Genomic DNA, 17,562 nt, shown 5'->3' on the forward strand with positions numbered 1-17,562 from the left:
AGCTGTTGGTCGAGGTTTTGGGGTTTTTTTCAGGCGAGGCATACTTATGTACAGTGATGTGGTTTTGACATATTTTGACTTACACAAATGAGATTAATAAGAAAATTTTCTAAAAATTTAACCTAGCGTAAAGTCTTCTTTTATGATTCGCATGTCTGCATGTATAGAATACATATAGATAGTGTCCCAATCTGCAGACGAAGATATAAATAGCTGTTCTTGCTGTCACTGATTTTTGTGATGCTTGTAGTCACTTTGGGATCCTTAATGCGCATCATCTTTCAGCTGCTGTACCCTACGTGCTTGCCTCAAGAGCTGCTTTAGTCCATCCCTGAATACTGTATCAGTATAAGTCATACTTTCTAAACTGTGTCAAGCAACTCTCTTTTGCTTCATTAAAATCCCTACAGAACTTACTTGCTATTGCTTAACTAAGTAATTCTAAGGCAATTAATTTTCTGTTATCATTCATTTTGCACTAGCTGTTGAGACACATCCCCTGTAAGGGGTTCCCATGTGCTGGGAAGAGTGCCCTGCAGCTGAAGAAGCTGCAGAACTGCTTCTGCAGAGCTCGTGTAGGGAGCAAAGCAAGGGGAGGAGGGCGAGGAGGTAAAGCATTAGCTGTCATCACCAGCTGAAGAGGAGGTATGTGGCTATGCCTTCACTAACTGGTACTGGTTCGGCGGTCTCTTTAACGTAGGTGAGCTTGAAGAAAATCAAGTAAATACGGCTGGCTCCATTGACCGACCTTTTCTGCTGCTGTGATCTCATCTGTACCTGACTATATCCTGTATTTCTAGTCTGTTGGTTTATATTCTGTCCAAACTGTGAATTTGCCAGAAGTAAAGCAAATTCTCATGAATTGAGAAATTGATGCCATTCAACTTTGAAGTGGATCTACTGCAGGACAGAGTTCAAAGTATTGTAAAGCTTTTTTTGACCCTTATTGTTTTCTAACATAAGCCCAAATTTTCATTTATGTTGCTTGACAGAGTTAGGAAAAATACCTAAATTAGTTAGCTAAATTACCATTGTTTTTCTGCAAATTTCAGTTTTGATTTCAGCTTCTGATGCCAGTTTCAGGCTTCAGCATTAATTTTCCAAACCGTAAGTGGATCAAATATGTGTAACATGAAAGACTGAAGTTTCGTCTGTATCCTGCTAAAACAGCTGGAATAGTCCAGGGCAACACAGACCACCAAAATTTATAAAGTGTGCGACAGCAAACGATAAGATAATCTCCATCGAGGGATCTGGCTGAGGAACACATTTCCAGAGGCAGTCAGGCTAATACTGTATTGATTATCTTTAGGAAAAACAAACTCTTTGTCTTTGAAAAAAAACCCCTTCCACTGCTGAGGATATCTTCTTTTAGCCCAATAAACCCTCATTAAAACTTAAAAAGGAATAGATATAAAACATAAAGTCAGGAAAAAAGCTATCCTAGAGCAAATTTTACTCCCCTTCTTTCCCTCCCTGTCCCCTGAGAATAAAGAATTGAACTAGAGACTTCATAAAGTCTAAGAAGGATTTGGCTGTTGATTTTATCGGGAAGGTCTCAGCTACTCTGGAGGCAGGTGGAAAATGCATAAAAACCATATGTGGATATAGGCTTTGGAATAACTGCTTCCTGTTGAAATGCAGCAATGCTGCCACTCTATCAAATGAAAATTAATTTCTCAGTAAAAGAAGTAGTTTAATGCAACCAGCTTCACTGAAGAAAAAATGGATAAGAAATTCAGGGTGCATTTGAAGCTTTACATTAGTGTCACTGACAGTTATCTTTCAACTGCCATTTATCACATATAAAGAAGGACTTGTGGAAATAAAATATTTGGTATGATGTATCATTTATCAAATATCTTCAGAAGCACATTTTAGAAATATGCATGCCCTGTATTTCAGCTGGGAAATGTATGCTCTGAAATAGCATACATGTCACTATTCGATTGGCTTCTAAATAATTTTCTTTTACCTCCTGGAGCACTGTACAAGATAAAGTGTTTGGAATTTTGAATCATTTTTATAATGATGCTGTTGCAGTCTACCAAAAGATTTGATGAACTCTGTGCAAACATTCCAAAGCACTTTCAGATAGATAAATTTAAATCTGGAGAAGGTCTAGGTTGTCTAAATCCAGTTTGCATTATAGCTCTGGAAATGTCTATTTTTAATTAATATCAAGCACAAAAACTTGTGGCATAAATGATTTGGGTTGCTTTCATTTCTTACCTTAAAATTCACTCCTGAATTAAGAGTATGGAAACTATCATACAGAACCAGCATTCAGCACATTGTGTTTATCACAGAGCAGGCAATCATGAGACAAACTTTCTACAGATAATTATGAAACAATAGAAGTTTTTCCTAATCTTTGCCCATTCTGAATTGACCCTATAGCATGACCCTATGATGTTGCTATCACCACATCTACATTGTTGATGTTATTTTTAATAGCCTCCATTGTTGCAGCTTTGGGTGTTTTCATTACTTATATAAAGTTCGGTAAATATCCATTCCCTTTTTTGAAATCTTTTCAGCTCTCAGCCTAGTGATATCCTGTATTAGTGAGCTCTACGACCGAGTCGTGCATTGTAAAGAGTGAAATCTGGGCTGCATGGTTTTCAGTTTGTGTTGAGATAACTGTCCCTTTGTAAAAGGCAAGCACCATCATTTGCTGTTTCATTAAGTCAGCACTGAATGCTAGGCATTCTTCAGACAAAAATAAAGATGATGTTGATGGTGAAGATGCCCCTTCTGTGAAGAGATTATAAGGTTTGTAGTTGGGCTGGGAGGTGGGGAGCTCTAGCACGCAAACTGATAGGCTAAAACCTTGGTACCTTCCTTGTCTGTTCTGCCTTTTCTGTCTCAATGGCCATTGCTTGTTTTTTTAAGAAACCTTTCCAGGAAATGAGGCAAGGAACTTTTATAATAAGTGCATTTTACAGAGATTCAGATTCAGTTAAAACTGAATCATTGAAATGTGGGGATCCAATTGTGGGATGGAAGAAATGAGTGAGAAGAAAATAAGAGGTCCCTCTGGCATGTGACTTTGACAGAATGAGAAGGGCCAGAGAGGATGGGAGTACATGAGGAGGTATTTATGTGCAAGAGAGTGGAAACAGAAATAAATATCTGAGTTGCTTCAGGAAGCCATAACTGTTTATCTCTGACACCAGAAGTCTACTCACGCTGGCTGGATTGACCAGCACTTAGGGCTATAGCCCTGGACTTACTACCTGAGTTTGGTCACCCTTGCTACTGAAGTAACTTTTGGCCCATCATTTCCTTCTGCTTCCGTTCCTAGCTTGTAAAATGAAAAGTCTACCCAGTCAGGCTGATACAGCCAACCCAAATTTATGACCTTATAGGCAATTCCTATTTGAAAGAGAAACTTGTTATGAATCAGGGTTCTTTTGTTGTACTTGTCTTGCTTACTAGAGAATGCACAAAGGTAGGCACTTTCTCAAGCACGAGAAGGATCAGATGAGTACAGATGATTTCTCACTTCATCTTTCAAAATGTCTTTAGAGTCAAAAGTCCACCAATTCTCTCAGCTTTCCTGGGGTTCAATCTCTGTGTTAATTTATTTCTGAGCTCTTTCAATTCTGTACCTGAGCTTTTGATTATGGATACACTCTGAGATTCATCCTGAAATGATTTTCATCCTCCTTCCAGGCTTCGAAAGGGTTTAGATCAGGTCCGTACTATTTTCCAAAAGAATAATAATAGAATTTTACCTAATATAATGCCCTCCAAATGTGCATTAGATGGATCTGTGGTTCAAAGAGTGTCACAGCTTACAACCTGTATCTCTTAATTTCTCCATTTGTAAGCTTTTAAAAATGCCTTTACAAATATATTATTTGTTTGGGGTTTGCTTTGTGTGAAAAGAAAATTAAAGAGTAATCCATTCTTTCCTAAACCTCCCCAAATCTCAACTTTTGAATATTTACATGTCTCGGAGTTTACGTAAGTGTGCTTTCTAGGCTTTGTGTTACTGTATAACTTCCACTTGGTAGTTTGCTGGAACGAAGAGTTGTACATTTGACAAGTTTTTTGTAATAGAGCTTTGCACCTGAATAGTCTTTGTTCATTCTTCAGGATATACTTTTGTATATCCTTCTTGAAAAATCACCAGGATGAAGGAACTGACAGATGACTCCATTTGTACAGCAATTTTTCTCACCTTTCTGCAGAAATTAAAGCAAATTTCACCCATAGGTGACAGCAAACTCTTGGAAAATGAAAATGCAGTCAACCCAGCATATGCAATTAAGCATACAATGGTGACAGCGAAAATGCTTATGTGGAAATATGCAAAAAATCTAAAGCAAATCAAATCTCAGAGAACCCATGATATCTTTCTAAGAACTAAAACAGAGCTATCTAACATGGCTGGTGATTAGAGGAGGAGAAAGCCTCCAGTCTGGGGATGGCTGAGGATTCCCCAGTAGCTTACCCTTGGACTTACTTTGCCTTAGTATGAAGCCGATCTCCTTCCCTAACTGACATCTCTGCTTTGTGTCTTTTATTGAAGACAACTGTAAGGCCTAATTGCTGCACCCCGTTGTCAGCCACAAGAACTATCGAACATCATCGAATGCTCCCCACCTTTGCAGAATCAGAAGGGCCATACGTGTGCATTCATACTGATGCTCTGAAACTGGAAATCAAAGATGAAACAGTGACTTAACTCACACATTTCTGTGGGAGCTGGTGGGAGCTGTAATCTGCGCTATGTACTTTTAGGTCATTAGGACATAGAACCTTGGTCTGATCTCCTGCTTTATTACTATGAATAGGTTATTCTCCAGTGCATTTTGAAGAAAAACATAGGAGAATGAGAAAGATTTTTCTTTTGACTCCTAAATTAGTCATTTATATATTTATTTTTCTAGTAGTCTGGTAAATTGCTTAGTTGTTTACCATTACTGTTAAAAATTTATGTTCAAGGAGAAAAATCAAAGCCAAATCTTTCCTTTTTTCTTTTCCTTTACAAGCAGGCAGGAGGGCCTTGAGATGTCCACATCCTATTGTTTCTTATCAGCAAAATATCTTATGAAATTAGCAGCAAATGAAATATTTCTAGACTGCCTTATTTCTTTCTCAGAAATAATTCTGACTTGTGTCTGAATAATATTTATACACATTAATAGTAAATGCTGTTGATTAGATTTGGTCTTTTGTAGTGTGATTTTCATTAATTACATTCTTTCTTTAACTGAGTTATTTTACACAATCTGTGATCTTCCAGACATGGTGGATTAAATAACTACAAATGAGCACTTGGAGGAAAAAGAATGTTTTCAGGGCATGCTTGCTTTTATACTTTCTCCTTGAGAATTTTAAGTGCAATTTATTCATTAGATACATAGATGTGGACAAATGTCCATATACTCTAGTAACTGTGGCAGTATTAAATGAATGTCTGTGTTGTGGTCAGAGCTTTGGATGCTGTTTTCAGGTGCATTGCCTGTATGCTAGAGAAACATCAGAGATGGAGGAGAAGCACCGTTCAAGGCTGGGTTAGTCTATACACTGGTGAAAGCAGCTTTTGAGGAACTGAGGAGACTGCGGCAAAGGTGTCCAGCAGATTTTAGCTGAAGTACATGGCTTTCTTGAAGCTGAAATGCTTTGTAGAGAAAATGCTGATGTAAAAAAACACTTTATGAAGGAAGAAAACTCTGTGTGTGTGAGACAGAAAGCAGGTGCACAGGCTTGACAGATCTATCTGTGCCCCAGACCACAAACTGGACATGGAAACTCTAAGTCTAGCATGTCTGTGTATATGTAGGATGCATCTGCCCCAGGTCTGAGCTATTTGCTTGGGAATTGCTTTGTAGACATTGGACATGAACAAGCACCTATAAAGAATGAGGTGGACCACCTGCTGGGAATGTGTCTTCTTCCCATGGGCTGTGAAGGGAAGCCAACAGGACTAGGCTTTTTGATCCTTAAGTTAGGGAAGATGAGTTCCTTTCCTTCTTGGGTCACCCGTTGGCAAATATAAGAAACGGGTGCTGAAGTCCCTTCCCTGCCTTGAGATCAGAGCTGAGACTTCCTAGCATGGTTTTGCACAGGTGTGGCTTTTTTTTTTTTAATAACATCCTATAGTGAGGCAGAGTAATCAGCCATTCTCTAGTCAGGTCTTTTTGAAGGGGGGTGGGGTGGAATAAGGAAAAAAAAACCCAGACAAACCGAGAAAAGAATCAACTACAGGAATTTTTATCCTTTGCCCTCCTCCTTTTTAATAGTAAGGAGATGTTTAGAGGACTCTCTGGTCAATTCTTACCCTTCGTTGCAGATTGTTCACAGGACCCTTGCAGCGATGCTGGGCTCTTTGGCAGCTTTAGCTGCCTTAGCTACTGTTGGGGAGGTAAGTTAACCAAACTGTAAGTGCTCACTTTGTTTCTGGGTACGATATCATAAATTTCCATGTTTGCCCTGTTGTGATTGGGCACATGGTAGAGCAGTGTTTGTTAAGAGAGAGAGATGGTAGGGCACATATTGGGATGGGGAAGCATCTTCGGGGAAACAAGTCAGCCTAGGGTATAGACAAGAAGAGTAGAAAAAAGTCAGTTGATGCTATTTTGTTCTGATTTGCAGGAAGCTGAGTACAACCATTTTCAGCTTAATTCAGAGTTACTTTAACACTGTTATTTTCAGTAATGTTAGGTTACCAAGCAAACCTAAATGGAAATACATTGCCTTATACTACCCTAAATAATTACACCTCATGCTTACACCTTCCAATCCTTTTGTTTCCCCCCTGCTGACTCTTAGTTGATATTTAGTGAAACCTCTGATTGATTTTCTCTGTTTTTCTCATAACTAGTCACCACATCATTGCTATATTCCCTTAAATTCTCTCCAGTTTGTTCACAGGTGAAGCTGTATGCGTTTGTTCTCTTATCAAAAAGGAAACTGGGGTGTACCATATAATTTGGTTACCTTTTATTTCTGTAATGCTACATAAGGAACAACTAGATAAACCAATAGCCTAATGTAGGCTTCTGATAATGACCCACTTAGGATGCCAGCAGTACTTTAAATTAGTAATAATAATCATAGTAGTAGTAGTAATAATAATAGTAATAATGGTAATAATAGAGAGTCCTTTTTGTGTACGTTGTAGGAACACTTATTAATTTCCATCATAGCTTATTTAAATGGTTCATCAATTAAGTGGAGTTTATATTTCATAGCTAATCACAAGTTAGGTGTTTCGTGGCATTCACTGGTAATTGTATTTTTTGATTGCAGAGGCCAAGTATGGTCAAAGTGGTGGAGTGGATTGATTATGAGACACTGGCGCTGCTGTTTGGAATGGTAACTAAAACGTATCTTTTGCTCTAAATGTTCTGAAACAATCACATTCAATATAGAGATGTTTCCTTTTTAAACATGTTGTTAATTGTACTGTCCTGAGACATGTTATGACGAAAATTTATGCCTTAAGGGATTTATCAAAGAGGAGGATGGTCAGACCACTGAAGGAGCCTTTTGAAAACATTGATCCTTTTCTATTTTTTTTTAATCTGTAAAATTATGTTGATAACATACTAAAAACATCCTTGAGGTCTATAAGTGGAAAGACCTGTTTAAGTACCAAGTATTATCACTCTCATTTATCTTGTTAATTTTGTTTACTCAAAACCTTCCTCAAACACACTCTGCTGGAAAAGTGGTTTTCTTTGTCTTAGTCAGTGCTATGTTTGGAGCCAAAAAAAAGCAAACCAGAAATGGAGGATAAATATCTGATTAGATTATAATCATATACTATTTTAATCACTTTGCCCAGAGATATTTATGGTAGAAAGAGTTGTCCAAGTGCTATTAAACTCTAACACAAAATGCACAATATACAGAGACAAAATTACAATTATCTGTTGCCATTCTGAGCTTTTGTTATTTCCTGATGCTGCTCCCTGCTCCCTGCCTTCCCCATAGAAAAAGAAAGAAAAAAAAATCTGTTGGGAGCAAAGATGGAAGGACAGGAAACCTCCCAGAAATGTGGGAAAATGCAAGCAATTCTTGGAGCTGCTACCTTCTGCGCTCTGTAGAGCATTACTGCAGAAAGCAAACATGCTTATTGGCTTTTCTTGATTAATGATATAAGGGAGATACATTGAGTACTTAATGTATGATGCCGACTTAGTCACTGCAAATAAAATTCAACCAGACTAGTAAGACATTTACAGACCGTTTATGTTGAGAACTACATTTCACCATATGATGTATTAACAAGAGATATCTGGTAGCTGTAGTGGATATCCTAATATGAAGGTGATCAGATTCTCAGACCTGTGTCAGATAAGAAGGGCTTTTGTCAGAATCACAAACTACATCACTTTGTTTTTTTGTGTAATAATTCAGTTGCAAGGTATTCTTTTGTTCTTCATCTTTTGGTAGATGATTTTGGTGGCCATATTTTCAGAGACTGGATTCTTTGACTACTGTGCCGTAAAGGTAGGCTTGTTTTGGTACTCTTAATTATTACTGGATTCATCAAGTTAATATTTAATCAGATCTGTTACACCAAGCACTATCTTTGAAGAACCTTTCTTAGGGCAGTGTATACTTATCACATTAGAAATGGCAGTGGTCAACTTGTAATTTTGAAGAATCTCTTAGGAATGAAAGGAAGCTCTTAAGGCAATTCTGTTTCTGCAGGAGAAAGGTAAAGGCCTCCGGTAGGGTACACAAGCATATGGACAATATAAAGCTGACTTATTCCACTGACTTCCCCAGGACTGCAGTTCCGCTGTAACTGAAATCTGTATTTATGCCTGGCAGCGGGAGAGAGGAAATGTGGGAACTATCATTAGCTTTATGATCACACATGAAAAATGGCCACAGACCTTTGCACAGTAGCAGAACCAAAGATTACAAGAAAAGGGTAATTCTGATGGATTGATTGTAAAGCAAGTATTACCCATGGTGAGGGACTCCTTCACCTGCTGCAAGGGTGGAAAGAAAGAAAACAAAAGTGACAAGGAGGACTGCTTTTAGCACAGAACCCCTAAACAAAACATGGATGGACACAACCCCTGCCTACATAGATGCCCAGACTGTGTAGCCCCAGCAGTGTGCTCTGAGGATGGGGAAGGTGTCCCAGCGTGTGGAGGGAGTGGGAGGTCTGAACCACGGTAGTCTACCCGGGCATGCAGGCACAAGAAGGGGGGCTCAGCCCTGCTTCTGCCACAGACTCCATTCCTGCCTGGCAGTGGAGCATGGTGTGTCTTCAGACTTGTTTCTTCCTCTGCATAATGGAAATGTTTGCCCACTTCCACGAAATGTTTTCTTGCTAAATTAATTAATATTGGAGAGGGTGCTGTTGGAGGTGCATGGAGTAGTAAATGCTCTGATATCACTGTTGCCTCATCTTTGGTGAAGTTGTTTTATCTACCATTTTTTGAAAACTAAGCTGGAGTGATCTAGTCCCTTAATTTTGTTTCTATTTCTTTGGTTTTGTTAGGCTTATCGACTCTCTAGAGGCAAGGTGTGGGCCATGATTACATTTCTGTGCCTCATTGCGGCAATTCTTTCTGCATTTTTGGACAACGTTACCACTATGCTGCTCTTTACTCCAGTAACCATAAGGTACTTTATTGTTATGGTTTTGTACTTGGTCTTTTATAGCCAGCAATCAGTAGTAGACATGTGTGCAAAATGCTTGTTTGGACTTTTTTTGATCATCTAAATGGAAATCAAAATGTCAAATATTCCTATTGTGGTAAGGTAAAGAGCTAACATTTTCAAAGGGGTTGGTTGCCTTTTCCCTTTGTGTTAATAGTGAGCACATATCTGAAGCCTGTTATACTGCTTTGGCAGCTAACTATTCTGGTTTGTCTCCATATCTGATCTGCAATAGTATATTGCACCAAATGCTCCCTAGTAGATGATTTTTTTTTTCCTGTAAGCAGGGAGAATTTTTTAATTAAAGCTGCCTTGTCCTTTACTGGCTAATATCTGTATACAATTTTAGATAGTAATTTATGTTTTAGTGAAGTTGTTATCCCTTCTAATACTAGTGAGAAATAAATTTAAAAAATCTCCAGATTTCAACTAAAAGCTTTGTTTCGGAATATGAGACTCTCAGTTTTCTTCCTGCTGGTGATCATGACATTGGTACAGCCACTGGTTAATTCCACAATTTGAGATTAGATATTTGGAACTTTTAATAGGGAAGAGTGAATTTAATTACTTCAGATTTCTGTAAATTAATAACGTGATTTGCAACTACATTTAATCAATGTGTGATTATAAATTACTGTTTAACCTGAATTTAACTTGTGTCTGGCTAGGCAAATCTGGTTAATCCAGTTCAGTTTTGGAAAGATCTAGTGTGTTTTTAAAATGATCCTGAGTGATGTAATGCTTGCAGTCATTATCACATTAAAGCACACAAAATTCTATTAAGATATGCTCCCACTTTAAAATGTAGTGTAAAGCAGTAAAAACCAATTTTGCAAGTGGAATTTATTCTAGACTGGGAAACAGCTGGTGAATGAAAGCTCCATTTGTCTTCTGTCCGATTATATTTTAAAAAGATCGCTTTGCGTTACTCCAATAAATAATTTCACCTCTAGCAGTAAGCAACACTGGAACTATTAAACACCAAGTTTACTTTAGCTGTGTTGCAGAATATTTTGAATTAACTGTAACTGGGAATGGATTGAAATCCAGATGTCAATGCATCATGATCTACTGTTCACAGGCAGAGCTACTGTAGCATTTATTCAATTTTCAAAGAATGATAGAATAGCCCAGGTTGGAAGGGACCTCGAAAGACCATCTGGTCCAAACTTTCACAGGAAAGGGAGCCTAGATGAGATTATCTAGCACCCTGTTCAGTCACATCTTGAAAACCTCCAGCGATGGACACTCCACCACGTCCCTAGGGAGGTTGTTCCAGTGGTTAATTGTTCTCACCATAAAAAAATCGTTTCTTATGTTGAGATGAAATCTCTCCCAGTGCAACTTGTACTTATTGCCCCTTGTCTTGTCCATGTGGCTCCTCGTGAAGAGATAGCCTCTGTCTTTGTAGCCACCCTTTAAGTACTGGAGTTTTATACTAAATGTATATAAGTACTTTAGTTTTATACTAAATGAGTTTGTATCACTGAAGAAGGGAAGAATCAGTATGCGGGAAACATTTGTATTTTAATCACTATCAAAGCTAAAAGAAAATTTTATCTTGCCTAGTAAAACCAAATAATTGCCTGTTTCTAAAAGCTTCATGCTGGGGGTCATTTTTTGTTTTTATCTTACTGCCATTGTCTTCAGCCCTTGTCTATAGATTCACTATGTTGTGCTGCACTTCACTATGTTGCACTGCGCTGTCATTGCCATGGAGATAAAGCTTGCAGAAAATCCTACTGACTCTATGAATATAAGGATTTATATTTCCATTAATAAGGCATAAAACATGATACTTGTTTCACTTTGCATTTTGTAGTAAGCTGATAAAAAAATTAATAACTACCCCTTTTTAGCTGTAGTTTATTTTCAAAATACTTTGTTATTGGGAACTAGAAAAGGCTAATGGTTGTTCACATGGGGAATTATATAACCAGGGTAAGTAAACTGAAGAAGTTTGATCCTACCATACAGCTAACTCATTCTGGTGGTTTTAGCCTTTGTGCTTGGCCTTTCTTGGCATACATCAGAGGTTCTTTCTTCAAGCTGTCACTGGGCCCATCAAAAAGAAAGAATTGCTGAAGAAAAGTTAAGGGTATATTTTGAAACATTCGGAAATCAAGGAGTGATGAAATTAAAATTGCAAGTACAATTGTGGTCTTGTACCACAGTTGATACAATTGGGCCAGCTGTACTACAAAAGTAGCCTTTAACTGCATAATTTTGTGCTGTTGGGGAAATAGTTTATTTTTGCACAGTTATTTTGTTCTGGAGTTTTTATGCGCTGACATGTGTGTCATCTGACAGGGTTTTTTCTGAGTTTTAAATTGACACACTTGGTGACAGCGTCAGTGTATCAATTTAGGTTTTTGTGTAATACACTCTTTTCTCTTTGAAATATAGGTTTTAATAATACAGACTTAGACTGAACATTAAAGCTCAACTCTTCCTTCACGGAAACATGTGATAGCACTACAGCAAAAGCAATCCTGAGAAGGCATTCTTGCTGCCCACTCTTCCCCCCATCCCGTATTAGGTAGAGGGGGCAATAATTTAAGTGTGGCCTCCCTCTTTACACACTGGGGCAACGTTCTGAGAAGCTGTGAGCAGGAAAGCAGTCGTTCCGTATTCCAAAGTGCTTAGGTGTGACCTTAACTTTCAGCCTTTAATACCACAGCCCAAGTTTAAAGTCAAATACATACTCCAGAAATGAGCGGATTGTACAGATCTGTGCGTAAATGTAATTTGTGCAAGTTGAAATAGTCTGTGTGAAGATTACTGTGTGTAAGTGGGCTCTGAGTTGAAATGGATCAGGAGGTTCCTGAGTCAATCCCTGTACTTGCTAGAGCACTTTAAGATGCTTCTTATTAAAGAAGCATTTTACTTTTTCTTATTAAAGAAGCATCTTACGAAAGAAGCATTAAATATTTTTGAACTGCTAAAAACATTCTGAGATTTTTTAATAATGAGGAATGTGTATTTTCTACTCTTGTTGCATTACAAATAGAAATACTCATGATCAAGCTTTAGAGAAGGGGAAAAATAGGAACAGAATAAACCAGATAAACCTAGGCTGAAAGCTGAGGTCTCTAATAGATGATTCATGGCTAATAGGTTGCCTGCACAATCCTCTACCACTGGTCCCTACAAGAAAGTTAATAACTGATGCTGAGTGCAGAGCCTGTGGTTGCCCAGAATAGTTTTCCATAGGTCAGTGTAGCCTGGGGACCATGGTTTAAAAAGTTGTATGACGCTGAAAATTTGAAATGCAATTTTCTGTGTAGTCCAACTCTTGTAATGGTTGATTACTTTTCATGAACTGCTTTTTAAAATGCATCAGTTTTGTAACCATTAATTATTGCATTATAAATGTAAAAAAGCTATCATTTTTGCATTTATCTTGCTATAATTACTGTAGCACATATAGCACAATTAAAACTTTAACAATACACACACACACAAATATTATGTTTAAAATCCTGCCATTTTTCAGTGAAATGACTGTATTTTGTTAATTTTATAAATTTTAAGATTTAAGGTAATTTAGTCATAGCGTAAGAGGTTAATTTCATTCTCTTTATACTGCAGGCTCTGCGAAGTACTTAATCTTGATCCTAGGCATGTCCTGATTGCAGAAGTAATCTTCACAAATATTGGGGGAGCTGCCACAGCTGTTGGGGATCCTCCAAATGTGATTATTGTTTCAAAGCAGGAGCTGAGAAACCAGGTATGTACTGCAAGCTGTTTGGCTACTAAAATTAAGTACTGCTGTTGACTTATGCAGTGTTGAACCTTCTCTTCCCCCAGACAGCCATATAAACAGAACATAATACACTTTTTCTGACATGCTATTTCTTTCTTAGTAGGACGATCAGACAGAACAGAGCGATCTTTTGGGGACAAAATTGTGATGAAGAATAGAATTTTTGATACGGACTGAGAATACCAGTTTCCTTTTTTTTCTGGTGGTGGTGGGGAGGATTTCCTTGTCAATGGCAAAGTGAAGAAGGAAGCAAAACAATGGAGGGCTGTAAAGAGAGGACAGCAATTTGGGAAAAAAAGAAAAATGTGAAAATGAAGATGAAAATCCAACCTTTTTTTTTTCAGAATAGGCTTTCTCTCAAAAGTTAAATATATTGAGACAATTCGATTCCTTTTCAGAAATTTCAAACCAGAAATAATTGTCCATATGCAAAAACCCACAACATGAGAGGCTGCATTGACCCCATAGACCCATGTCATACATGACTCCACTGCAGGCAGAGACTTTGTCCTTCAGCCACAGCCCAAGGGGTTGTGGGGGGTGAGAGGAGAGTGGGGGCTTCTACCATGCAGCACGGGCTGCAGCTGGCTCCCACCTCCTGCCAACTTTTTGGTATCCCCAGGCTGCAGTGACAGATTTTAACTTCCAGCACTTGGCTCTTCTATTGTTTCATTTTGCTGGGTGGCTGGTGCCAAAGGGAAGGCTATGGTGGCTGGTGCTGGGTGGGACTGCAGAACTCCAGACACCTGCCAGCGGAACCGTCCTGGTCCCACCATCTCCTCCTACCCACATGGCCCTCTCTACCCTGTGGACAGGCAGAGCCACTGCTGGTGGGTGTTCACGTTTGCAGCCTTCAGCTTCTGCAAGGAGCCGGCGTTTGCATGAGTTTTCCATGCTTTCAGCTATCCCTGTCACCCCTGAACAGGAGGGCATCAAGTCCCACTTCTGCCTCTGACAGTGTGCTCCCTGGTATCCCTTGGTGCGTCACCTGTCTCTGGTTCGCTGGGGGCAGCAGGGAGGCAGTCTGCTCAGGATGCAAGGGGCAGCCCCTCCTGGGATGGGGCAGCTCTCCTTCTGCCCCTGCACCACCACCAGCAGGCAGCACGATGGAAGGGCAGTACTGTAACTGGCATGTCTGTAGGGACACCAGGCATGTGTTTTCTGTTTTGGTCAGGTGTCATAAACCCCCAAATAAATAAATTTGAAGGAATTCAGTGTAGTGTATGGGCTAGTATGAAAATACCTGCGCAAGTGGGATGAGGGAATTGTATTATGAAATTCTAGGTTTTTTATTTGGAGTCAATTATGTTTCTATTGCTGTACCAAAAAAGGATCTCTTCTAATTAACTGAATACACTCAAATTAATGAAGTACTGTCCAGGTTGGAAAATGTCTTTGAAAGTTCATAGTATTTAATAAATTGAGTGTTTACCTTCAAAATATTTGAAATGTGCTGCAATTAGTTTGTTTGGATGATTACTTTGGAGACTCTGTAATATTCCTGGCTGAGGAGCTGATAGCTAAATTTTACATTTTAAATATGAAATCTGTGCAACTATTTAAAACTTCTTTTCTAAAAGAGAATAATTAGCACCTGCCATGCAGATAATTTTCCTAAATACTCAGAAACTCATCATCTCTGTAGAACCTTTAGAAGTGGCTATAAACATGGGAAGCAATTAAGCAATCACATTGAAAGGAAACAATTTTACATTTCTCTTGAATGAGATATTGATAATTTTAGGAGGACTCAGATGTATAAATACCCTAGCAAATGTGACATTATAGCAAATTCTGTATTTGAAGCAAGCACAGAAACTTTCCAAATGTTTTCACTCTGGATTGTTTTCTGATCTGTTGTTGCATCACAGAAATAAGGACATAATAAAATGGATCAGATTCAACACAGGACCATGGGACTTGTGCTTATTCTTTCCTGTATTCTCATCTGTTATATCTATCTATCTATCTATCTATCTATCTATCTATCTATCTATCTATCTATAAATAAAAGAGTGTCAAAGACTGATCCTTGGCTCTGAGGCTGAGTGGCATGCACTGGTTTATCTCCTCACTGCTTAGGGGTCACCCCCTGTAAAGGAGATTTGCCTGGGAGAGCGCTGGCAGGAGTAACTGGATAAAGCCAAGAGTGAGGGCAGGGAGGGAGCTGGACCATCTGGCCTCTCGCAGTCTGTGCTGTTGAACTAATAGCTCGATTCCTAATTTTGTCCACCTGCTCTAGCATGCTCTCTTTTATTCAGGAGAAGAAACATAGACCTTGTTACCTTGTTTCTGAAACTACTTCTAGCAAAGGCTGCTGTGAGGAAGGGTTATATGATCAACCCTAAATCTGCCTGTCAAATCCATGGGATGTCTGCTATATTTGTACCAAGTAAAACTGATTCTTTTTCTTTTAAAAGTGTTTCAGAGGTAAAAGTTCTTGAATGCAGTAATGGCATTTTGGAAACGGGAATTCATGCTGTATTTTTATAGTGTCTATTATGATGTTTTCTAAAGAAAATACCTGTTTTTTACTTCTTTTTAGCATTATGGCCATGTTTTTGCCATTCTAGGAATTTTTTCTCCTTGATATTGTCATTAAAATTCCCCTTTTCATCCCCTTGCACTTCTTTTTCAGTGTTATTTTTGCATAGTAAGTACAGGATTACTTGGACAAATGCCCCTGTAGGAGGCTGAATAGTATGTTGCATATGTAGATGATTGTTTTTCCTATTTCATTAGGTGCCATCAGGAGGAGAATTTTACCAATCTTCCTGAACTTTTACTGTTGTACATCAACCTCTAAAAGCAGCCTAGTAAGATATTATGCAAGTTTACACTTTCTTAGAAACCTTGGATTTTAAATTAATACAAAATGAAGTGCAGCCTTGTTACTTTGGGTGCTGTTATTGCGTTAGAAATGCTTTACTTTTTGTTTACTGTAGTGCTGGAGAGATTTTTCTCCCTAGGTTCTGGGGAAAACTCATGCCATCTTAAGAATATTTTATTTAAAGTATGTTTGATGAAATAAGCTTTTTGTTACAGTTTATTCATTAAAATGTAGGGATAAGTCTGTTTATTTGTTTTGAGATGCAAATGGAAGCCAAAAGGATTTTTTCTTTGTAGCAGTGGTTAATTTATAATACTGACATTTTCCCTACCATCATGCCTGGAATCAGTGGAACATTTGCATAATAGAGGAGGAAGATTTGTTGTACTCTTGCTTGTTCTTAGTTGGAGTTGGAAGAAGTGTCACGAAATAGCATTTATGTTGTGATATTAGGCAAGGAAAATAAGAGTTTTCATTAAGAGCAAATGGAAAACTCATTCAGTGAATACAAAACTTTTTTTTATCTTTTATTACCTTCAGAGTACTGCTACTGAGTGGCCATTGTTAGCAAAATTATATTTTTATCTTGAAGAGATATGTGCTTTGGACTTCAGGAACTCCATTTTTATATGTACAATAGGGCATGAACCGGTTTGAAATGATCATTGCTTTCAGAAAGGTTGAACGTTAAGTCCTCTATATTTGGGAACTTCACAAGTATCTACAGTCATGCCTTTGAAATCAGAAGTTGCTTGTGCTCTAAGCTTAGGCTGTGATTACAAGATCTTTAGAGAATGGATGGTGAATAGGTCTCCAGAGCAAAATGATGGTGTGAACACAGTGTGCACGAGTGTATCTAGCTTTCTTCTGTCTAAGAAGTAATGATAAAATCAAAGGCCATTTTAGCATGTGCTAGCCACTGGATTATATCCTCTTATTTACTGTCTTTGTCAGTATGTGATACGGCTTGTGCTGTTAATCTGACGTTTGCTGAGGATTTGGGGTTTTCAGCGTCCCACTCAGAGTTATTCCTGCCATTTAACAGGAATTCCCTGGAAAATGGACTGCCATAAGGTTATCCTGTTCTGTCTTTTGGAGACTTTCAGCCTTCACGCCGAAATTTAGCATGATGCGATATAGGTTGGTTATATTTCATGAAAAATTGTGGTACCGAAAATTTATGAATAGAAATAGATAATTCTGAAAAATGGAAGAGAGAAAATCCTATATATGAATCTATAAAGGTATTTTAAGCACTGGCAGATTGTGAAATGGATTCCCATAGTTTACTAGGCTATTTTTGTTGAGTTTGCTGGATACAAGG

General features: G+C 38.2%; 1 protein-coding gene across 1 annotated transcript in view; it reads left to right on the top strand.

Annotated features, from left to right (window-relative positions):
- The window catches only part of OCA2 (OCA2 melanosomal transmembrane protein), a 181,291-nt gene that overhangs the window by 49,396 nt on the left and 114,333 nt on the right, over window positions 1-17,562 (top strand). Inside the window, exons 9-13 of the mRNA XM_075491924.1 lie at window positions 6,308-6,379; window positions 7,267-7,332; window positions 8,416-8,472; window positions 9,482-9,606; window positions 13,234-13,372. Coding sequence (XP_075348039.1) covers window positions 6,308-6,379; window positions 7,267-7,332; window positions 8,416-8,472; window positions 9,482-9,606; window positions 13,234-13,372 — 459 coding nt within the window. The remainder of the gene's footprint in view (window positions 1-6,307; window positions 6,380-7,266; window positions 7,333-8,415; window positions 8,473-9,481; window positions 9,607-13,233; window positions 13,373-17,562) is intronic.

Source organism: Mycteria americana, chromosome 1 (assembly GCF_035582795.1).
Source record: "Mycteria americana isolate JAX WOST 10 ecotype Jacksonville Zoo and Gardens chromosome 1, USCA_MyAme_1.0, whole genome shotgun sequence".
Lineage (NCBI taxonomy): Eukaryota > Metazoa > Chordata > Aves > Ciconiiformes > Ciconiidae > Mycteria > Mycteria americana.